The following is a 24,566-nucleotide window of genomic DNA, read 5'->3' on the forward strand; positions in this document are numbered from 1 at the left end:
AGAATCCCACTGACAGAAACCAGGACCACTCACCATCATCAGAACCAAGAACGCCCACTTCGCCCAGTCCAGGACACCCTAACACACCTGAAAAGGTAGACCTGGATTTAAAAGCATATCTCATGATGATGTTAGAGGACATAAAGAAGGAATTCAACAACTCACTTAAAGAAATACAGGAGAACACTGCTAAAGAGTTACAAGTCCTTAAAGAAAAACAGAAAAACACAACCAAACAGGTAGAAGTCCTTATAGAAAAACAGGAAAACACATCCAAACAGGTGATGGAAATGAACAAAACCATACTAGACCTAAAAAGGGAAGTAGACACAATAAAGAAAACCCAAAGTGAGGCAACGCTGGAGATAGAAACCCTAGGAAAGAAATCTGGAACCATAGATGCCAGCATCAGCAACAGAATACAAGAGATGGAAGAGAGAATCTCAGGTGCAGAAGACTCCATAGAGAACATCGGCACAACAATCAAAGAAAATGGAAAATGCAAAAAGATCCTAACTCAAAACATCCAGGAAATCCAGGACACAATGAGAAGACCAAACCTACGGATAATAGGAGTAGATGAGAATGAAGATTTTCAACTCAAAGGACCAGCAAACATCTTCAACAAAATTATTGAAGAAAACTTCCCAAATCTAAAGAAAGAGATGCCCATGAACATACAAGAAGCCTACAGAACTCCAAATAGACTGGACCAGAAAAGAAATTCCTCCCGACACATAATAATCAGAACATCAAATGCACTAAATAAAGATAGAATACTAAAAGCAGTAAGGGAAAAAGGTCAAGTAACATATAAAGGCAAGCCTATCAGAATTACACCAGATTTTTCACCAGAGACTATGAAAGCCAGAAGAGCCTGGACAGATGTTATACAGACACTAAGAGAACACAAATGCCAGCCCAGGCTACTATACCCAGCCAAACTCTCAATTACCATAGATGGAGAAACCAAAGTATTCCACGACAAAACTAAATTCACCCATTATCTCTCCACGAATCCAGCCCTTCAAAGGATAATAACAGAAAAAAACCAATACAAGGACGGGAACCACGCCCTAAAAAAAACAAGAATTTAATCCCTCAACAAACCTAAAAGAAGACAGCCACAAGAACAGAATGCCAACTTTAACAACAAAAATAACAGGAAGCAACAATTACCTTTCCTTAATATCTCTTAATATCAATGGACTCAATTCCCCAATAAAAAGACATAGACTAACAGACTGGCTACACAAACAGGACCCAACATTCTGCTGCTTACAGGAAACCCATCTCAGGGAAAAAGACAGACACTACCTCAGAGTGAAAGGCTGGAAAACAATTTTCCAAGCAAATGGTATGAAGAAACAAGCTGGAGTAGCCATTCTAATATCGGATAAAATCGACTTCCAACCCAAAGTTATCAAAAAAGACAAGGAGGGACACTTCATACTCATCAAAGGTAAAATCCTCCAAGAGGAACTCTCAATTCTGAATATCTATGCTCCAAATACAAGGGCAGCCACATTCATTAAAGACACTTTAGTAAAGCTCAAAGCACACATTGCACCTCACACAATAATAGTGGGAGACTTCAACACACCACTTTCATCAATGGACAGATCATGGAAACAGAAACTAAACAGGGACACAGTGAAACTAACAGAAGTTATGAAACAAATGGACCTGACAGATATCTACAGAACATTTTATTTTAAAACAAAAGGATATACCTTCTTCTCAGCACCTCACGGGACCTTCTCCAAAATTGACCATATACTTGGTCACAAAACAGGCCTCAACAGATACAAAAATATTGAAATTGTCCCATGTATCCTATCAGACCACCATGGCCTAAGACTGATCTTCAATAACAACATAAATAATGGAAAGCCAACATTCACGTGGAAACTGAACAACACTCTTCTCTTTTTTTTTTTTTTTTTTTTTTTTTTTTGTTGTTGTGAATGGTAACTTTCCTTTATTTCCTTCTAAGCAAACTTCGTTAGTTCTCAGTGGATATTTTGTAGAATTCTAGGCTTTTTTTTTTTTCCATTTTTTATTAGGTATTTAGCTCATTTACATTACAAATGCTATACCAAACGTCCCCCATACCCACCCACCCCCACTCCCCTACCCACCCACTCCCCCTTTTTGGCCCTGGCGTTCCCCTGTACTGGGGCATACAAAGTTTGCGTGTCCAATGGGCCTCTCTTTCCAGTGATGGCCGATTAGGCCATCTTTTGATACATATGCAGCTAGAGTCAAGAGCTCCGGGGTACTGGTTGGATCATAATGTTGTTCCAACTATAGGGTTGCAGATCCCTTTAGCTCCTTGGGTTCTTTCTCTAGCTCTTCCATTGGGAGCCCTGTGATCCATCCATTAGCTGACTGTGAGCATCCACTTCTGTGTTTGCTAGGCTCCGGCATAGTCTCACAAGAGATAGCTACATCTGGGTCCTTTCAATAAAATCTTTCTAGGGTATGCAATGGTGTCAGCGTTTGGATGCTGATTGTGGGGTGGATCCCTGGATATGGCAGTCTCTACATGGTCCATCCTTTCATCTCAGCTCCAAACTTTGTCTCTGTAACTCCTTCCATGGGTGTTTTGTTCCCACTTCTAAGGAGGGGGCATAGTGTCCACACTTCAGTCTTCATTTTTCTTGAGTTTCATGTGTTTAGGAAATTGTATCTTATATCTTGGGTATCCTAGGTTTTGGGCTAATATCCACTTATCAGTGAGTACATATTGTGTGAGTTCCTTTGTGAATGTGTTACCTCACTCAGGATGATGCTCTCCAGGTCCATCCATTTGGCTAGGAATTTCATAAATTCATTCTTTTTAATAGCTGAGTAGTACTCCATTGTGTAGATGTACCACATTTTCTGTATCCATTCCTCTGTTGAGGGGCATCTGGGTTCTTTCCAGCTTCTGGCTATTATAAATAAGGCTGCTATGAACATAGTGGAGCATGTGTCCTTCTTACCAGTTGGGGCATCTTCTGGATAAATGCCCAGTAGAGGTATTGCTGGATCCTCCGGTAGTACTATGTCCAATTTTCTGAGGAACCGCCAGACTGATTTCCAGAGTGGTTGTACAAGCCTGCAATCCCACCAACAATGGAGGAGTGTTCCTCTTTCTCCACATCCACGCCAGCATCTGCTGTCACCTGAATTTTTTATCTTAGCCATTCTGACTGGTGTGAGGTGGAATCTCAGGGTTGTTTTGATTTGCATTTCCCTGATGATTAAGGATGTTGAACATTTTTTCAGGTGCTTCTCTGCCATTCGGTATTCCTCAGGTGAGAATTCTTTGTTCAGTTCTGAGCCCCATTTTTTAATGGGGTGGTTCGATTTTCTGAAGTTCACCTTCTTGAGTTCTTTATATATGTTGGATATTAGCCCCCTATCTGATTTAGGATAGGTAAAAATCCTTTCCCAATCTGTTGGTGGTCTTTTTGTCTTGTTGACGGTGTCTTTTGCCTTGCAGAAACTTTGGAGTTTCATTAGGTCCCATTTGTCAATTCTCGATCTTACAGCACATGCCATTGCTGTTCTGTTCAGGAATTTTTCTCCTGTGCCCATATCTTCAAGGCTTTTCCCCACTTTCTCCTCTATAAGTTTCAGTGTCTCTGGTTTTATGTGAAGTTCTTTGATCCACTTAGATTTGACCTTAGTACAAGGAGATAAGTATGGATCGATTCGCATTCTTCTACATGATAACAACCAGTTGTGCCAGCACCAATTGTTGAAAATGCTGTCTTTCTTCCACTGGATGGTTTTAGCTCCCTTGTCGAAGATCAAGTGACCATAGGTGTGTGGGTTCATTTCTGGGTCTTCAATTCTATTCCATTGGTCTGCTTGTCTGTTTCTATACCAGTACCATGCAGTTTTTATCACAATCGCTCTATAGTAAAGCTTTAGGTCAGGCATGGTGATTCCACCAGAGGTTCTTTTATCCTTGAGAAGACTTTTTGCTATCCTAGGTTTTTTGTTATTCCAGATGAATTTGCAAATTGCTCCTTCTAATTCATTGAAGAATTGAGTTGGAATTTTGATGGGGATTGCATTGAATCTATAGATTGCTTTTGGCAAGATAGCCATTTTTACAATGTTGATCCTGCCAATCCATGAGCATGGGAGATCTTTCCATCTTCTGAGATCTTCATTAGTTTCTTTCTTCAGAGATTTGAAGTTTTTATCATACAGATCTTTCACCTCCTTAGTTAGAGTCACGCCGAGATATTTTATATTATTTGTGACTATTGAGAAGGGTGTTGTTTCCCTAATTTCTTTCTCAGCCTGTTTATTCTTTGTATAGAGAAAGGCCATTGACTTGTTTGAGTTTATTTTATATCCAGCTACTTCACCGAAGGTGCTTATCAGGTTTAGGAGTTCTCTGTTGGAATTTTTAGGGTCACTTATATATACTATCATATCATCTGCAAAAAGTGATATTTTGACTTCCTCTTTTCCAATTTGTATCCCCTTGATCTCCTTTTGTTGTCGAATTGCTCTGGCTAATACTTCAAGTACTATGTTGAAAAGGTAGGGAGAAAGTGGGCAGCCTTGTCTAGTCCCTGATTTTAGTGGGATTGCTTCCAGCTTCTCTCCATTTACTTTGATGTTGGCTACTGGTTTGCTGTAGATTGCTTTTATCATGTTTAGGTATGGGCCTTGAATTCCTGATCTTTCCAAAACTTTTATCATGAATGGGTGTTGAATCTTGTCAAATGCTTTTTCTGCATCTAACGAGATGATCATGTGGTTTTTGTCTTTGAGTTTGTTTATATAATGGATTACATTGATGGATTTTCGAATATTAAACCATCCCTGCATTCCTGGAATAAAACCTACTTGATCAGGATGGATGATTGATTTAATATGTTCTTGGATTCGGTTAGCAAGAATTTTATTGAGGATTTTTGCATCGATATTCATAAGAGAAATTGGTCTGAAGTTCTCTATCTTTGTTGAATCTTTCTGTGGTTTAGGTATCAGAGTAATAGTGGCTTCATAAAATGAGTTGGGTAGAGTACCTTCTACTTCTATTTTGTGAAATAGTTTGTGCAGAACTGGAATTAGATCTTCTTTGAAGGTCTGATAGAACTCTGCACTAAACCCGTCTGGTCCTGGGCTTTTTTTGGCTGGGAGACTATTAATAACTGCTTCTATTTCTTTAGGTGATATGGGACTGTTTAGATGGTCAACTTGATCCTGACTTAACTTTGGTACCTGGTATCTGTCCAGAAATTTGTCCATTTTGTCCAGGTTTTCCAGTTTTGTTGAGTATAACCTTTTGTAAAAGGATCTGATGGTGTTTTGGATTTCTTCAGGATCTGTTGTTATGTCTCCCTTTTCATTTCTGAGTTTGTTAATTAGGATTTTGTCCCTGTGCCCTTTAGTAAGTCTAGCTAAGGGTTTATCTATCTTGTTGATTTTCTCAAAGAACCAACTCCTCGTTTGGTTAATTCTTTGAATAGTTCTTCTTGTTTCCACTTGGTTGATTTCACCCCTGAGTTTGATTATTTCCTGCCGTCTACTCCTCTTGGGTGAATTTGCTTCCTTTTTTTCTAGAGCTTTTAGATGTGTTGTCAAGCTGCTAGTATGTGCTCTCTCCCGTTTCTTCTTGGAGGCACTCAGAGCTATGAGTTTCCCTCTTAGAAATGCTTTCATTGTGTCCCAAAGGTTTGGGTACGTTGTGGCTTCATTTTCATTAAACTCTAAAAAGTCTTTAATTTCTTTCTTTATTCCTTCCTTGACCAAGGTATCATTGAGGAGAGTGTTGTTCAGTTTCCACGTGAATGTTGGCTTTCCATTATTTATGTTGTTATTGAAGATCAGTCTTAGGCCATGGTGGTCTGATAGAATACATGGGACAATTTCAATATTTTTGTATCTGTTGAGGCCTGTTTTGTGACCAATTATATGGTCAATTTTGGAGAAGGTCCCATGAGGTGCTGAAAAGAAGGTATATCCTTTTGTTTTAGGATAAAATGTTCTGTAGATATCTGTTAGGTCCATTTGTTTCATAACTTCTGTTAGTTTCACTGTGTCCCTGTTTAGTTTCTGTTTCCACGATCTGTCCCTTGATGAAAGTGGTGTGTTGAAGTCTCCCAATATTATTGTGTGAGGTGCAATGTGTGCTTTGAGCTTTACTAAAATGTCTTTAATGAATGTGGCTGCCCTTGCATTTGGAGCGTAGATATTCAGAATTGAGAGTTCCTCTTGGAGGATTTTACCTTTGATGAGTATGAAGTGTCCCTCCTTGTCTTTTTTGATAACTTTGGGTTGGAAGTCGATTTTATCCGATATTAGAATGGCTACTCCAGCTTGTTTCTTCATACCATTTGCTTGGAAAATTGTTTTCCAGCCTTTCACTCTGAGGTAGTGTCTGTCTTTTTCCCTGAGATGGGTTTCCTGTAAGCAGCAGAATGTTGGGTCCTGTTTGTGTAGCCAGTCTGTTAGTCTATGTCTTTTTATTGGGGAATTGAGTCCATTAATATTAAGAGATATTAAGGAAAAGTAATTGTTGCTTCCTTTTATTTTTGTTTTTAGAGTTGGCATTCTGTTCTTGTGGCTGTCTTCTTTTTGGTTTGTTGAGGGATTACTTTCTTGTTTGTTCTAGGGCGTGATTTCCGTCCTTGTATTGCTTCTTTTCTGTTATTATCCTTTGAAGGGCTGGATTCGTGGAAAGATATTGTGTGAATTTGGTTTTGTCGTGGAATACTTTGGTTTCTCCATCTATGGTAATTGAGAGTTTGGCCGGGTATAGTAGCCTGGGCTGGCATTTGTGTTCTCTTAGTGTCTGTATAACATCTGTCCAGACTCTTCTGGCTTTCATAGTCTCTGGTGAAAAGTCTGGTGTAATTCTGATAGGCCTTCCTTTATATGTTACTTGACCTTTCTCCCTTACTGCTTTTAATATTCTATCTTTATTTAGTGCATTTGTTGTTCTGATTATTATGTGTCGGGAGGAATTTCTTTTCTGGTCCAGTCTATTTGGAGTTCTGTAGGCTTCTTGTATGATCATGGGCATCTCTTTCTTTATGTTTGGGAAGTTTTCTTCAATTATTTTGTTGAAGATATTAGCTGGCCCTTTTAGTTGAAAATCTTCATTCTCATCAATTCCTATTATCCGTAGGTTTGGCCTTCTCATTGTGTCCTGAATTTCCTGGATGTTTTGAGTTAGGATCCTTTTGCATTTTGTATTTTCTTTGACTGTTGTGTCGATGTTCTCTATGGAATCTTCTGCACCTGAGATTCTCTCTTCCATTTCTTGTATTCTGTTGCTGATGCTCGCATCTATGGTTCCAGATCTCTTTCCTAGGGTTTCTATCTCCAGCGTTGCCTCGCTTTGAGTTTTCTTTACTGTGTCTACTTCCCTTTTTAGTTCTAGTATTGTTTTGTTCATTTCCATTACCTGTTTGGATGTGTTTTCCTGTTTTTCTTTAAGGACTTCTACCTGTTTGGCTGTGTTTTCCTGCTTTTCTTTAAGGGTCTGTAACTCTTTAGCAGTGCTCTCCTGTAATTCTTTAAGTGACTTATGAAAGTCCTTCTTGATGTCCTCTATCATCATCATGAAAAATGTTTTTAAATCTGGGTCTAGATTTTCGGTTGTGTTGGGGTGCCCAGGACTATGTGGGGTGGGAGTGCTGCGTTCTGATGATGGTGAGTGGTCTTGATTTCTGTTAGTAGGATTCTTACGTTTGCCTTTCGCCATCTGGTAATCTCTGAAGCTAGCTGTTATAATTGTCCCTGTTAAGAGCTTGTACTTCAGGTGACTCTGTTAGCCTCTATAAGCAGAACTGGGAGGGTAGCACTCTCCTTGGTTTCAGTGGGTAGAGTACTCTCTGCAGGAAAGCTCTCTTCTTGCAGGGAGGGTACCCAGATATCTGGTGTTCGAACAGGACTCCTGGCAGAAGTTTTGTTCCACTCACTAGAGGTCCCAGGATCCCGTGGAGAAACCCGTGTGGGCCCCTGCGGGCGCCAGGCAACTCCACCGGCCAGGAAGCCTGCGGCTCGAGTGGAGCGGAAGTGGTCTTTGTCCCGGGTCAGGCCCGGGCAGTGTGCTTCCCTATGTACCGCAGTCTCAGGTTCCGCTCAATTGGATTGGGGCCGGCGCTGTGTTCCACTCACCAGGGGTCTTAGGATCCCGTGGAGAATCCTGTGTGGGCCCTTGCGGGTGTCAGGGTGTCAGGCAACTCCGCTGGCCAGGAAGCCCGCGGCTCGAGACAACACTCTTCTCAATGATACCTTGGTCAAGGAAGGAATAAAGAAAGAAATTAAAGACTTTTTAGAGTTTAATGAAAATGAAGCCACAACGTACCCAAACCTTTGGGACACAATGAAAGCATTTCTAAGAGGGAAACTCATAGCTCTGAGTGCCTCCAAGAAGAAACGGGAGAGAGCACATACTAGCAGCTTGACAACACATCTAAAAGCTCTAGAAAAAAAGGAAGCAAATTCACCCAAGAGGAGTAGATGGCAGGAAATAATCAAACTCAGGGGTGAAATTAACCAAGTGGAAACAAGAAGAACTATTCAAAGAATTAACCAAACGAGGAGTTGGTTCTTTGAGAAAATCAACAAGATAGATAAACCCTTAGCTAGACTCACTAGAGGGCAAAGGGACAAAATCCTAATCAACAAAATCAGAAATGAAAAGGGAGACATAACAACAGATCCTGAAGAAATCCAAAACACCATCAGATCCTTCTACAAAAGGCTATACTCAATAAAACTGGAAAATCTGGAAGAAATGGACAAATTTCTGGACAGATACCAGGTACCAAAGTTGAATCAGGATCAAGTTGACCTTCTAAACAGTCCCATATCCCCTAAAGAAATAGAAGCAGTTATTAATAGTCTCCCAGCCAAAAAAAGCCCAGGACCAGACGGGTTTAGTGCTGAGTTCTATCAGACCTTCAAAGAAGATCTAATTCCAGTTCTGCAGAAACTATTTCACAAGATAGAAGTAGAAGGTACTCTACCCAACTCGTTTTATGAAGCCACTATTACTCTGATACCTAAACCACAGAAAGATCCAACAAAGATAGAGAACTTCAGACCAATTTCTCTTATGAATATCGATGCAAAAATCCTTAATAAAATTCTCGCTAACCGAATCCAAGAACACATTAAAGCAATCATCCATCCTGACCAAGTAGGTTTTATTCCAGGGATGCAGGGATGGTTTAATATACGACAATCCATCAATGTAATCCATTATATAAACAAACTCAAAGACAAAAACCACATGATCATTTCGTTAGATGCAGAAAAAGCATTTGACAAGATCCAACACCCATTCATGATAAAAGTTTTGGAAAGGTCAGGAATTCAAGGCCCATACCTAAACATAACAAAAGCAATCTACAGCAAACCAGTAGGCAACATCAAAGTAAATGGAGAGAAGCTGGAAGCAATCCCACTAAAATCAGGGACTAGACAAGGCTGCCCACTTTCTCCCTACCTTTTCAACATAGTACTTGAAGTATTAGCCAGAGCAATTCGACAACAAAAGGAGATCAAGGGGACACAAATTGGAAAAGAGGAAGTCAAAAATATCACTTTTTGCAGATGATATGATAGTATATATAAGTGACCCTAAAAATTCCACCAGAGAACTCCTAAACCTGATAAACAGCTTCGGTGAAGTAGCTGGATATAAAATTAACTCAAACAAGTCAATGGCCTTTCTCTACACAAAGAATAAACAGGCTGAGAAAGAAATTAGGGAAACAACACCCTTCTCAATAGTCACAAATAATATAAAATATCTCGGCGTGACTCTAACTAAGGAAGTGAAAGATCTGTATGATAAAAACTTCAAGTCTCTGAAGAAAGAAATTAAAGAAGATCTCAGAAGATGGAAAGTTTTCCCATGCTCATGGATTGGCAGGATCAACATTGTAAAAATGGCTATCTTGCCAAAAGCAATCTACAGATTCAATGCAATCCCCATCAAAATTCCAACTCAATTCTTCAAAGAATTAGAAGGAGCAATTTGCAAATTCATCTGGAATAACAAAAAACCGAGGATAGCAAAACCTCTTCTCAAGGATAAAAGAACCTCTTGCGGAATCACCATGCCTGACCTAAAGCTTTACTACAGAGCAATTGTGATAAAAACAGCATGGTACTGGTATAGAGACAGACAAGTAGACCAATGGAATAGAATTGAAGACCCAGAAATGAACCCACACACCTATGGTCACTTGATCTTCGACAAGGGAGCTAAAACCATCCAGTGGAAGAAAGACAGCATTTTCAACATTTGGTGCTGGCACAACTGGTTGTTATCGTGTAGAATAATGCGAATCAATCCATACTTATCTCCTTGTACTAAGGTCAAATCTAAGTGGATCAAGGAACTTCACATAAAACCAGAGACACTGAAACTTATAGAGGAGAAAGTGGGGAAAAGCCTTGAAGATATGGGCACTGGGGAAAAATTCCTGAACAGAACAGCAATGGCTTGTGCTGTAAGATCGAGAATTGACAAATGGGACCTAATGAAACTCCAAAGTTTCTGCAACGCAAAAGACACTGTCAATAAGACAAAAAGACCACCAACAGATTGGGAAAGGATCTTTACCTATCCTAAATCAGATAGGGGACTAATATCCAACATATATAAAGAGCTCAAGAAGGTGGACTTCAGAAAATCAAATAACCCCATTAAAAAATGGGGCTCAGAACTGAACAAAGAATTCTCACCTGAGGAATACCGAATGGCAGAGAAGCACCTGAAAAAATGTTCAACATCCTTAATCATCAGGGAAATGCAAATCAAAACAACCCTGAGATTCCACCTCATACCAGTCAGAATGGCTAAGATCAAAAATTCAGGTGACAGCAGATGCTGGCGTGCATGTGGAGAAAGAGGAACACTCCTCCATTGTTGGTGGGATTGCAGGCTTGTACAACCACTCTGGAAATCAGTCTGGCGGTTCCTCAGAAAATTGGACATAGTACTACCAGAGGATCCAGCAATACCTCTCCTGGGCATATATCCAGAAGATGCCCCAACTGGTAAGAAGGACACATGCTCCACTATATTCATAGCAGCCTTATTTATAATAGCCAGAAGCTGGAAGGAACCCAGATGCCCCTCAACAGAGGAATGGATACAGAAAATGTGGTACATCTACACAATGGAGTACTACTCAGCTATTAAAAAGAATGAATTTATGAAATTCCTAGCCAAATGGATGGACCTGGAGGGCATCATCCTGAGTGAGGTAACACATTCACAAAGGAACTCACACAATATGTACTCACTGATAAGTGGATATTAGCCCAAAACCTAGGATACCCAAGATATAAGATACAATTTCCTAAACACATGAAACTCAAGAAAAATGAAGACTGAAGTGTGGACACTATGCCCCTCCTTAGAAGTGGGAACAAAACACCCTTGAAAGGAGTTACAGAGACAAAGTTTGGAGCTGAGATAAAAGGATGGACCATGTAGAGACTGCCATATCCGGGGATCCATCCCATAATCAGCTTCCAAATGCTGACCCCATTGCATACACTAGCAAGATTATGCTGAAAGGACCCTGATATAGCTGTCTCTTGTCAGAGTATGCCTGGGCCTAGCAAACATAGAAGTGGATGCTCACAGTTGGCTATTGGATGGATCACATGGCCCCCAATGAAGGAGCTAGAGAAAGTACCCAAGAAGCTAAAGGGATCTGCAACCCTATAGGTGGAACAACATTATGAACTAACCAGTACCCCGGAGCTCTTGACTCTAGCTGCATATGTATCAAAAGATGGCCTAGTCGGCCATCACTGGAAAGAGAGGCCCATTGGACATGCAAACTTTATATGCCCCAGTACAGGGGAACGCCAGGGCCAAAAAAGGGGAGTGGGTGGGTAGAGGAGTGGGGGTGGGTGGCTATGGGGGAGTTTTGGTATAGCATTGGAAATGTAAATGAGCTAAATACCTAATAAAAAATGGAAAAAAAAGAATTTACAGATGTTATGACTCAAAGGAACTTAACAGTTATATACAGCCATTTCACCCAAACACAAAAATATACCTTCTCCTCAGTACCTCACAGAACTTCCTCTGAAAATGATCATATACTTGGTAACAAAACAAGTCATAGCAGATAGAAGAAAATTGAAATAATACCCTGTATCCTATGAGAACACCATTGATTAAAGCTGATAAGAATAACAGAAATAACAGAAAGCTTATAAATTCATAGACACAGAACAACCTTCTGATGAAAAAAGCTTTAAAAGCAGAAATTATGGAAGCAGTTAAAGATTTTCTAGAATACAATGAAAAGAAAAACATAATGAAAGTTTATAGAGGCAAGTTTATAGCATGAAGTGCCTAATTAAAAAATAAAACACCTCGAGAAATATCATACTAGAAACATAACCTGAAAGCTCTAGATCAAAAAGAAGAAATCACAATAAAAGGAAACAATTGGCACAAAATAAGCAATTCTGTGATAAATGTTATTCTGACCATCTATTCAGTACTGAAATCAATAAAGTACAAACAAGGAAAACAATACAAAGCATAAATGAAACAAAGAATTATTTTTTTAAAATTTTAATAAAATTGACAGATCATATGTCAATTTATCTAAAAGGTAAAGACTGGATATCAAAATGAACAAAATCAGAAATGAAAGCGCCAAAAATATGACATCAAGAAAATCCAGAGATTCCTAACATCATACTTTAAAAACCTATACTCCATCAAACTGGAATCTCTGAAAGAAATGGATAATTCTTTCATAGGTACCACTTCCCCATGTTAAATCAAGGACAGAAAAACAATTAAAAGAGACCTATAGCCCCTAAGGAAATAGAAACCATTATTTAAATACCACAATCAAAATAATCTCAAACTCAGAGGATTTTAGAGCAGAATTCTACCATTCTTTCAAACAAGAGTTAATTGCAATACTCCTCATATTTTTTCAGAAACTACAAACAGAAGGAACATGGCTCAATTCATTTGATTTGACAAGCATTACCCTGGCATTCAAATCACATAAAGAATAAAGAAAGAGAAATAAAGAACAACTTCCCTTATGAATATAGATTTAAAGTGTACTCAATACAATAGTTGAAATTTGGAATTGAAAAGCACATCCAACACATCGTCCACCATGAAGCCATCAAGTGGGCTTCATCTGAGAGAGAAAAGGATGGTTCAACATATGTATATCAGTAGTCATAGTAACTATAATAGTAAACTAAAAGAAAGAAACCATAGCATCATTGCATTAAATGATTGACAAAATTCTAGCACCCCTTCATGATAAACGTTCTAAGAGTTTAGGGACCAAAGGGGCCTAAATCAACATGATAACTCAGTTACAGAAAAACAATAGTCAGCCTCAGGTCAGATGGAACAGCAAGTCCACTAAAATCTGGAACAAGACAAGGCTGTGCATGATTTCTCTATCTATTCAATACTTGAAGTCTTAGCTAGATTGATAAGACAACTGAAAGACATCATGGGGATACACACTAGAAAGAAAGAAGTCAAATTATATTTCTTCCTAGGTGGTATAATAGTATACATAAGTGATGCAAAAAAAAAAAAAAGTCACACAAGGGGATACCTAATAAGCTCTTTGAGCAAAGTAGCTGTATATAAAATTAATTCAGAAAATCAACAGCTTCGATATATACAATGATAAATGAACTGAGAAAGCAGTCAAAGAAGTAATAGTATTTACAATAGCATTACACAATGTAAACTCTCTTGAGATAATTCTACTGAAGCAACTGAAAGGGATATATGATAAAATATTTAAGTCTTTCAAGAAAAAAAAATGAATCAGACATCAGCAGCCTGGTTAAAAACTTCCATGCTCATGGATATGTAGTACTGGCATATATCCTATCAAATGTAATATACAGATTCAATGCAATCCCCATGTAAATTCTAACAAAAATTTTCACAGATCCTGGAAGTTAAATATGCTATGTCTTCACTCATATGTGGGGATTAGTCATTTAGTAAATGATTATCAAGCTATCGTCCATAGGCCCATGGGAATTAAGTATAAAGGAAAGCACTAGGGGGACACACGAGTCTCATTTGGAGGGGAAATAAAATAGGATTTCTAGGTGAATTTTGTGGAAGAGCCAATGAGAACAGGAGGTACTGAGGAGAGAGTGCAGGAAGAGACAACTAGGATTGAGGATATTTGAGGGGGACTATGAAAATTTATTGCAGATAATATTCCTAAATATATATGAAAGTGTTCCTAATGAAGTCTCCAAATAATGGAAAACATGGAGTCCCAACTGGTCATCTTTGATCAACAAATAAAATTTCCAGTCCTGGTATTGGTTTACATGTGATTGACTTATTAGACAAATGGGGTCAAAGAAATCCCCTAAAATCCAGGCTATTGACAAGGCAATAGCTTCTTTTCCCCAAGCTACCAAGTTCACATTTGTGAAGATAACGCCCACACAACTCATTGAACAGGGAAAGGATAAGCTGGTGGATACCTAATAAGTTTCATCTCTGTGTTCTAGGGACATGAGTAGAGGAAAGTACTCTGTAAGCTACCAAAAGAAAATAATATTCACCAACCCAGTCCCCAAACCTTTAATCTACAATGCTGTTCTACTTGCCAAATATGACAGGCCAATGGTGGCACTGGGCTTATTGGTCTAACAAATCAATGTCTGATTTTAATTAAGGCCCACACCATAAGATGAAACTCATACTCAATATTGATTGGGTGACAGAGAACCAGAGACTAGAGTCTAAAGAGCTAGTGTAAAAAAATTAATACTTGACTTGGAAAAAGAAATAAAGTTATTCCTAATTATATTTGGCTATACAGGTCTATCAGCACTTTCTTCAGTGATGACCAGAGAGGTTTCCTCCTACAACAGGTAGGAACCATTAGACATATCCAGAGCTACATATTTCACACACACACACACACACACACACACACACACACACACACACACACACACCAGGGGCAAGTAGAAAGGTTGGTGTGGAAAAGAGAGACCTTGGGACACTAGTCTCCCAATGGATCTATCCATCAAACCCTTTCCCTCAAAATTCAGGAAAACTTTCAGAAATAGCTAGAACATAAAGCACCCCAGGGGATGCAAGATCCCAGGAGAAAAAGGCCCTCCAAATCAACTGAGTAAATTTAATATGAACTCCTGTAGACAGAAACATCATGCATACATAGGCCCTGAATGGTTCTGCCCCACATCCTCTGTGTATATATAATATGAACTCCTGTAGACTGAAGCATCATGCATACATACGCCCTGAATAGTTCTGACCCACATCCTCTGTGTATATATTATAGTGTTAGTTTAGTGTTTATATGGGATTCTGAAGTATGTGAATGAATGGTTTTCTGATTATTGTGCATTCTCTTGGATTTATTTCCTTCCATAGTTGTTGGGGCTGGCCTGCAGGTCTCATGTCCAGGTTTGAGCCTGGGAGGCATCTTGGAACTGGAAGAGAAGAAGGAATCTAGGCGGGTTGAGAAACAATGGAAACAAGACAACTAGTCTGCTCAAGGTTCAAATTTTTAATGGAGGACACACTTTATACAGGAGAGGGAAAAGCCCATTCCCGCCAAATCATCCTTGGAGCCCAGCTGCAGGTGACCACTTGTAGTCTCTGGAATAGCTAGGCAACTCCCAGCAGGTAGCAGCAGCAGCAGTGGCTGAACAATAGAGTGATCCAGGGAGGCAGGCTCCACCTGTAGTAATCTCCTTAGGGGCAAGCAAAGTCAAAGTCTGGCTCAGCCTGCTTCAGGCTTGTGGGAGGCTGCACATAGTTCTCTCTTTTCCAAATTCAATGCAATAGTTTATGTATTATTGTATTATATTTTATTTATTTTTGTTTTCTTGTTATGTTTTAGAAGCCTACTCTTTTGATAGAAAACAGATAGATCTAGATGGGAGAGGACAGAGGGAGCAACTGGGAGGCATAAAGGAAGAGGAAACATAATCATGAAATATTGTATGAGATAAGAATCTCTTTTCTCGGGGTTGGGGATTTAGCTCAGTGGTAGAGCGCTTGCCTAGCAAGCCCAAGGGCCTGGGTTCGGTCCTCAGCTCCGGAAAAAAAAAATCCAACTTAAAAGAATCTCTTTTCTCACAAAAGAACAGATGTGGTATGCATTCACTGATGAGTGGATATTAGTTCAAAATCTCTGAATACACAAGATACAATTTACAGACCGCATGAAGCTCAAGAAGAAGGAAGACCAAAGTGTGGGTGCTTCAGTCCTTCTTAGAAGGAGGAAGAAAATACTCACAGGAGCAAATAAGGAGACAAAGTGTGGAACAGAGACTGAAGGAAAGGCCACCCAGAGACTGCCTCACTGGGGGATCCAACCCATATACAGTCACCAAATACAGACACTATTGTGGATGCCAAGAAGTGTATGCTGACATATACAGTGATGGATGCTTACAGCCAACCATTGAACTGATCATGGGGCCCCCAATAGATGACATAGAGAAAGGACTGAAGAAGCTGAAGGGGTTTGCAACCCCATAAGAAGAACATCAATATCAACCAATTAGAGCTTCTAGGGTCTAAACTACCAACCAAGGGGGGTATTCATGGAGGGACCCATGGCTTCAGAAATATATGTAGCAGAGGATGGCCTTGGTGGGCATCAAGGGAATAAAAGGTCCTTGGTCCTATGGAAGCTTGATGCCTCAGGTTAACTGAATGCAAGGGCAGGCAGGGAAGTGTAGGTTGATAGGTGGGTGGGGGCACACACCCATAGAAGCAGGAGGAGGGTAGATGGGATAGGGAGGTTCTGGGGGAAAATTGGGGAGGAGATAACATTTGAAATATAAATAAATAAAATATCCAATAATAAAGGAAATAAAAGGAATCTCTTTTCCATAAAAGAGACAAAAAGAATAAAGATTGTTTTACAATCACAAGATCATAGAGATGATAGGTGATAGATAAATGTATAGATAGGCAGATAAATAGATAGATGGATAGATAGATAAATAGATGATAGGAAGGCAAAATAATATCATGAAATTGGCTACTGATAATAACTTGAAGAAATAAATGAGGCAAACTATTTTATGTCATCCAACTAAAGTTTAAAGGGTAGAACTGTGTCCCAATGCATGAAGCTTCCACAAAAAAGGAAAAAAATAACAGAAAGGTAATGTCATTAGCACTGATGTCAGATAACCCCTAGAGGAAGCAGGGTCAGGCTTCTAGTCTGAGTTCTCCATCTGGACTCTCAGGAAGAGTAGAAAAAAACAACTGAAATATCAGACAGCCAATTTATCTACAGGAGGTGAGGGTGAGAAACACAACTGGAAACTTCAGCTTATTGTTTCAACTTTTCTAGTCAGTTCCTGCTGGAAATTGAGAGCACCTGGTTTGATTATGTGATCTCTACTGTTACTCTCTGTTCTATTACTTAGAAGTATCATGCAAGAAGACTTTCAGAAGGGGAAGCCCAGATAGCTGCGATAAGTTATGCCACAAGGTAGCTACCTTAGAAGATCAGTGTTGGACTTCGTAATTCCTGAAATAATGTTCTCTGTTTGTCTGTCTATCATTGTTCAGTCTGTCTGTGTCACCTATTTATCTAATCTCTTTCTCATTACGTGTTCTTTTGCTTTTCTTACTGTATAGTTTGTAAACTCACTCATTCAAAAGGAAAAGTGTGACTACTATTCTCCACACTGTACAGAGTATCAGTCATACAGTATTTACAAATCATATTGAATGGACGAAGAAGAATGTTATTTAGGTGTAGATATATATGTATATAGATATAGAAATATGTGTGCAATAATAATTTGGGAAAAAAGAAAACCTGAATCAGAGAAGAAGGAGGGGACTATGGAACAGTTGTGAAGAAAAAAGAAGAGCAATATAATTATGTGAAAATATCAAAATTATAAAAGTATAAAATAAATGAAAGCCAATTTTTTTTTTGTCATTTCACAGGTGGACTTTTCTCTCATTGAATGAATGCTTGCCTGTGACAACAATTCAAAGTGAATTCAAATTTATAGCATAAAAATGAGCTTAAATCTCTGAAATGATACAAAATGAGAAAGGGTGGATCTTAAAATAAATGTAATATGGGGACTGAGGAATTCCATAAATCACCCCTCATTTTGTGGAAACATTAGCAAACAACAAACAGGGAAATAAATACTGTTGCAAAATAGCATAATTCTTTCTTATCTCATTAAAGACATGTCCATTATCTGCAATATAATTCGTTTGAAATAGGAAAAGTTACTCATTTTAAAGACTATGAAATTAAAATATATCCAATTTGTGGAGATGAAATCAATCCCACATCGACCTAGATATATTTAGACTCTGTCAGGTACTTTTTCTTTAGGTGAAATTTCATTTTGAAATTTAATCTTCTTATATATACTATTTACACATTTACAAGATGAATTTCTTTTTTCTCTCCAAATTATAATTTAGAGGCTATTCACATTTTTCAAATTAGAGAACTGAGAAAATCCCTTTAGTCAATTTTTCTCTCTTATTGCTTATCAGAGACTATTTCCAAAATTTAATTTATTTTTACTATCAATATGTTTTGTTTTTACCTAAAATATTTCATAATTTAGTTTTTATTAATACTGTTTTATCAAAGTTAAAATAAATTTAAAATATTCTCATAGACATACAGGAGTTAAAATATTTGGCTAGAAATTTCATGTTTCAAATCTGCTTCCACTTACCTTCCCCTTTAGCAGTAGAAAGCCATGCAGTTAGAAAGATAATGGATAAGAGCAACATGCTGCAGAACCCCATGTTCTAAAGCTTAAAGCTCCAGATGTGGTGGTCCTTCTGGGAACCCCGTCATTAAAAATGCTGTGTATGACATTGAACTTCAGTGTATTACTGGCATCCAGTTTGGTAAACATCAAAGTTCAAAAGGGAGGGGCAAAATAAACAATATTCAATCAACTATTTCACAATATTAAGTTAATTATTTTACACTTATGAAGCAATGTAACATCATTCATTTTTTAGTGCCATTTTTTTTGGTCAGTCAAATTGTTATGCAGAAAGGAATATGAGAGAATAAGTTACTCTTGTCTTATAGGCACAATAGCTGGTTAGGATGGTTGGTGATTTTTTTTTTTTTTTCTTTGTAAGCTTACATAGCTACTTCTAATAAAATGAATGGTATATGTCAGGTAGGAAATTTCAGAACAGATTCAGCTTAGGATCATTTGGACCCTGTGATATGGAATTGTAGCCTTCCCCAGCCGTGAAGGAGGCTGATTCAGACCTCGCTGCCACTGAGTATGAGACCACCTGGGGTGGAACCTTCAGACTTAGATGGCTCTATTGTTCTGTCACCTGCTACTGCTCTTCTCCAAGACACTGCTACCTACTGAGAGGCCCTTGAGATATTCTGGAGACAGCAACCAACAGGCTGGCAACAGATGACATCAAGACTGGATTGGCAGGGAATGGTCCTCCCTCCTTTATAAACACAGACTCTTAGTAAACTTTGGGGCCTTGAACAGAAAAATGTCTTGGCCTTCATTATTTCTCTCGTCGTTTTCTTCTATACAGCTCCGGCCTCCCATTCAGGAACCCAGTTAGTGTGGCTGCAGGCGGCTACATCGAATACACAATTTAGAATTATCTACCTCTTGGGGACAACAAAGTGCCATAGAAACAGTCATCAGTATCTTGACTTCTATTAGACAACCTTGACCAACAACTCAGAAGAGTGCTTCTCTTGTCTAATATTGTTGTTTGATAGATGGTTTTGGTTGTAGATATGGGCCTTCACATATAGAACTGCATGTGTGTGCGTGTACACACACACACACACACACACACATTATTCTGATTGAGGAGTTAATAATATGATTCCTTATGACATTCCCATGCACTATTTCAATATTCTTTCTCTCGTGTTTTTCTCCTTCTACTTCCCTAAGTATGTCACCCTCTCCTTTTTTTTTTTTTCCTATTCCTTCTGCTAAATAATTTGTACTCTATTCTCCTTTCTGTTGTTCATCCACCCTACTACTCTGGTAATGGTATATAGTTACCTTTCTGGTTTCTGCAGTTGCTTTGGTGTATAACCTTGCATGTGAAGATTTGAAGCTAGACCTCTCTAATAAGGAAGATTATGTGAAGTTTGTCTTCATGGGTTTGGGTTACCATACTCCGTACAATCTTTTCTGGTTCGTCCATTTTCCTTAAAAGTTTATGATTTCACTTTTCTTTATAGTTGAATGGTATTCCATATTGTATATGCCAGGAATGTTTATGATCTGCTCATCATTTGAAGAACATTTAGGTGGCTTTCATTCACCATCTATTGTGGAAAGAGCAGCGATGAACATAGATGAGCAAGTATATGTGGGTCAAGATGTCAACTGATTTGGCATTTATCAAGGCATGGTACTGCTACGACATGAGGTAGATTTATTTTAGACATATTGAGGATTCTCTGTATTGATTTCCATTATGCCTGCACCAGTTTTCAATATAATAGAAGTTTCATGAGGTTTCCATTTCCACCAGCATTTGTTGTCAGGGTTTTGCTGTAATTTTGGTATTGGTGGTAGTTGTTAATCTTCACAATGCTGACAGAAACATGTGAAAACTAAAGAGTTGTTTTGATTTACATTTTCCTAACTACTAGAGTTCAAGATCCTTGTTTGAAAAATTTATTAGCCATTTTTCATCTTCTTTTATCTCTTTTCTTTTTATTACTAATCTTTCATTTAATACATCCCAACAGCAGTGTCCTCTCCCTCCATTTTTTCCAGTTCGCCCTCTACCTCCCTCCCCTTTCCCCAGATCCACTACTCCTTCATTTTATTTTAAAAAAGAACAGGTTTCTAAGAAATATCAACCAAATACACCATAACAGAATGGAATAAGACTTGACATAAATCTTTTGTTTTTTCTTTTGTACACTCTCTGTGCATATCCCAGGCCTGTTTTTGAATGGGACATTTATTTTTGTATGGGTTATTTCTTTCTTTCTGAGTTCTTTTTTATTTCTGATATTAGTCTTTTCTCACATGTATCACTAGAAAAGATCTCCCTCCCTTAGTAGGTTTCCTCTTCATCCTGTCGATTGTTTCCTGGGTTCTGCAAGAGATTTTTAGGTTTTAGAAGTTCCTCACGTCTAGTGTTGAGCTTAAATATTGTACAAAAGGAGTCATATACAGAAAGTTCTTTCGTGCACCTATATCATGCAGGTTGCCTATCATTTTGTCTAGACATGTGTTTCAGTTTTTAGGCTTAGTTCTTTGATGCATTTCAAGTTACTATTTGAGGACGGTGCAAGGTTTTAGAGTTTACACATGATCTTTCTAGGTCCTCTGCCTCTCATAATCATTATTGAGAAATCATGTGTTAATTTTATGTGCCTGCCTTTATGTGTGAGTGAATGTTTTTCCCTTTCAACTTTAAAATACTCTATGTCATGTACACATGTTGTGTTTCATTTTTAAACATCATGGGGATTTTCTCTTTCTATTACTATTTCTTTTACTATGAGACTACTTTACCCTGTTAAGCATCTCTTTCTTTATAATAGGATACATTTTCTTTCATGTTTTGTTAAGAGTATTTTCTTGTTTTGATAACTAATCATATAGAAAATGTTGGGTACTATATGTGCTGTGCCTTGTTTTTTATTTCTTTTTAATTTTCTTTTTAGAGTTAATATTTCTTTTTTTTCATTTTTATTAGGTATTTAGCTCATTTACATTTCCAATGCTATATCAAAAGTCCCCCATACCCATACACCCCCACTCCCCTACGCACCCACTCCCCCTTTTTGGCCCTGGCGTTCCCCTGTACTAGGGCATATAAAATTTGCGAGTCCAATGGGCCTCTCTTTCCAGTGATAGCCGACTAGGCCATCTTTTGATACATATGCAGCTAGAGTCAAGAGCTCCGGGGTACTGCTTAGTTCATAATGTTGTTCCACCTATAGGGTTGCAGTTCCCTTTAGTTCCTTGGGTGCTTTCTCTAGTTCCTCCATTGGGGGCCCTGTGGTCCATTCAATAGCTGACTGTGAGCATCCACTTCTGTGTTTGCTAGGCCCTGGACTAGTCTCGCAAGAGACAGCTATATCTGGGTCCTTTCAGCAAAATCTTGCTAGTGTATGCAATGGTGTCAGCGTTTGGAAGCTGATCATGGGATGGATCTCTGGATATGGCAATCACTAGATGGTCCATCCTTTCGTCACACTTCCAAATTTTGTCTCTGTAACTCCTTCCATGGGTGTTTTGTTTCCTATTCTAAGAAGGGGCAAAGTGTCCACACTTTGGTCTTCTTTCTCTTGAGTTTAATGTTTTTAGCAAATTATATCTTATATCTTGGGTATCCTAAGTTTCTGGGCTAATATCCACTTATCAGTGAGTACATATTGTGAGAGAGTTCCTTTGTGATTGGGTTATCTCACTCAGGATGATGCCCTCCAGGTCCATCCATTTGCCTAGGAATTTCATAAATTCATTCTTTTTAATAGCTGAGTAGTACTCCATTGTGTAAATGTACCACATTTTCTGTATCCATTCCTCTGTTGAGGGGCATCTGGGTTCTTTCCAGCTTCTGGCTATTATAAATAAGGCTGCTATGAACATAGTGGAGCATGTGTCCTTCTTACCGGTTGGGGCATCTTCTGGATATATGCCCAGAAGAGGTATTGCTGGATCTTCCGGTAGTACTATGTCCAATTTTCTGAGGAACCGCCAGACTGATTTCCAGAGTGGTTGTACAAGCTTGCAATCCCACCAACAATGGAGGAGTGTTCCTCTTTCTCCACATCCTCGCCAGCATCTGATGTCACCTGAAGTTTTCATCTTAGCCATTCTGACTGGTGTGAGGTGGAATCTCAGGGTTTTTTTGATTTGCATTTCCCTGATGATTAAGGATGTTGAACATTTTTTCAGGTGCTTCTCTGCCATTCGGTATTCCTCAGGTGAGAATTCTTTGTTCAGTTCTGAGCCCCATTTTTTAATGGGGTGGTTCGATTTTCTGAAGTTCACCTTCTTGAGTTCTTTATATATGTTGGATATTAGCCCCCTATCTGATTTAGGATAGGTAAAAATCCTTTCGCAATCTGTTGGTGGTCTTTTTGTCTTGTTGACGGTGTCTTTTGCCTTGCAGAAACTTTGGAGTTTCATTAGGTCCCATTTGTCAATTCTCGATCTTACAGCACATGCCATTGCTGTTCTGTTCAGGAATTTTTCTCCTGTGCCCATATCTTCAAGGCTTTTCCCCACTTTCTCCTCTATAAGTTTCAGTGTCTCTGGTTTTATGTGAAGTTCTTTGATCCACTTAGATTTGACCTTAGTACAAGGAGATAAGTATGGATCGATTCGCATTCTTCTACATGATAACAACCAGTTGTGCCAGCACCAATTGTTGAAAATGCTGTCTTTCTTCCACTGGATGGTTTTAGCTCCCTTGTCAAAGATCAAGTGACCATAGGTGTGTGGGTTCATCTCTGGGTCTTCAATTCTGTTCCATTGGTCTACTTGTCTGTCGATATACCAGTACCATGCTGTTTTTATCACAATTGCTCTGTAGTACATCTTTAGGTCGGGCATGGTGATTCCACCAGAGGTTCTTTTATCCTTGAGAAGAGTTTTTGCTATCCTAGGTTTTTTGTTATTCCAGATGAATCTGCCGATTGCCCTTTCTAATTCGTTGAAGAATTGAGTTGGAATTTTGATGGGGATTGCATTGAATCTGTAGATTGCTTTTGGCAAGAGAGCCATTTTTACTATATCGATCCTGCCTATCCATGAGCATGGGAGATCTTTCCATCTTCTGAGATCTTCTTTAATTTCTTTCTTCAGAGACTTGAAGTTCTTGTCATACAGATCTTTCACTTCCTTAGTTAGAGTCACGCCTAGGTATTTTATATTATTTGTGGCTATTGAGAAGGGTGTTGTTTCCCTAATTTCTTTCTCAGCCTGTTTGTCCTTTGTGTAGAGAAAGGCCATTGACTTGTTTGAGTTAATTTTATATCCAGCTACTTCACCGAAGCTGTTTATCAGGTTTAGGAGTTCTCTGGTGGAATTTTTAGGGTCACTTATATATACTATCATATCATCTGCAAAAAGTGATAATTTGACTTCTTCCTTTCCAATTTGTATCCCCTTGATCTCCTTTTGTTGTCTAATTGCTCTGGCTAGGACTTCAAGTATAATGTTGAATAGGTAGGGAGAGAGTGGACAGCCTTGTCTAGTCCCTGATTTTAGTGGGATTGCTTCAAGTTTCTCACCATTTACATTGATGCTGGCTACTGGTTTGTTGTAGATTGCTTTTATCATATTTAGGTATGGGCCTTGATTTCCTGATCTTTACAAGACTTTTATCATGAATGGGTGTTGGATTTTGTCAAATGCTTTTTCAGCATCTAACGAGATGATCATGTGGTTTTTGTCTTTGAGTTTATTTATATACTGGATTACGTTGATGGATTTCCGTATATTGAACCAAGGATGGAAGATTGTTTTGATGTGTTCTTGGATTCAGTTAGCAAGAACTTTATTGAGGATTTTTGCAT

At 38.6% G+C, this 24,566-nt stretch overlaps 1 protein-coding gene across 2 annotated transcripts in view; it reads right to left on the reverse strand.

The window, feature by feature from the left end:
* The window catches only part of Cfhr3 (complement factor H-related 3), a 76,713-nt gene extending 57,810 nt beyond the window's left edge, over positions 1-18,903 (reverse strand). For both annotated transcript variants that reach the window (NM_001374102.1, NM_001374101.1), the window contains exon 1: positions 18,739-18,903. In NM_001374102.1, coding sequence (NP_001361031.1) covers positions 18,739-18,796 — 58 coding nt within the window. In that variant the 5' untranslated portion in view covers positions 18,797-18,903. The remainder of the gene's footprint in view (positions 1-18,738) is intronic.
* Positions 18,904-24,566: the final 5,663 nt, after the last annotated feature.

The sequence above is a fragment of the Mus musculus genome, chromosome 1, assembly GCF_000001635.26.
Source record: "Mus musculus strain C57BL/6J chromosome 1, GRCm38.p6 C57BL/6J".
In the NCBI taxonomy this organism is placed as follows: Eukaryota; Metazoa; Chordata; class Mammalia; order Rodentia; family Muridae; genus Mus; species Mus musculus.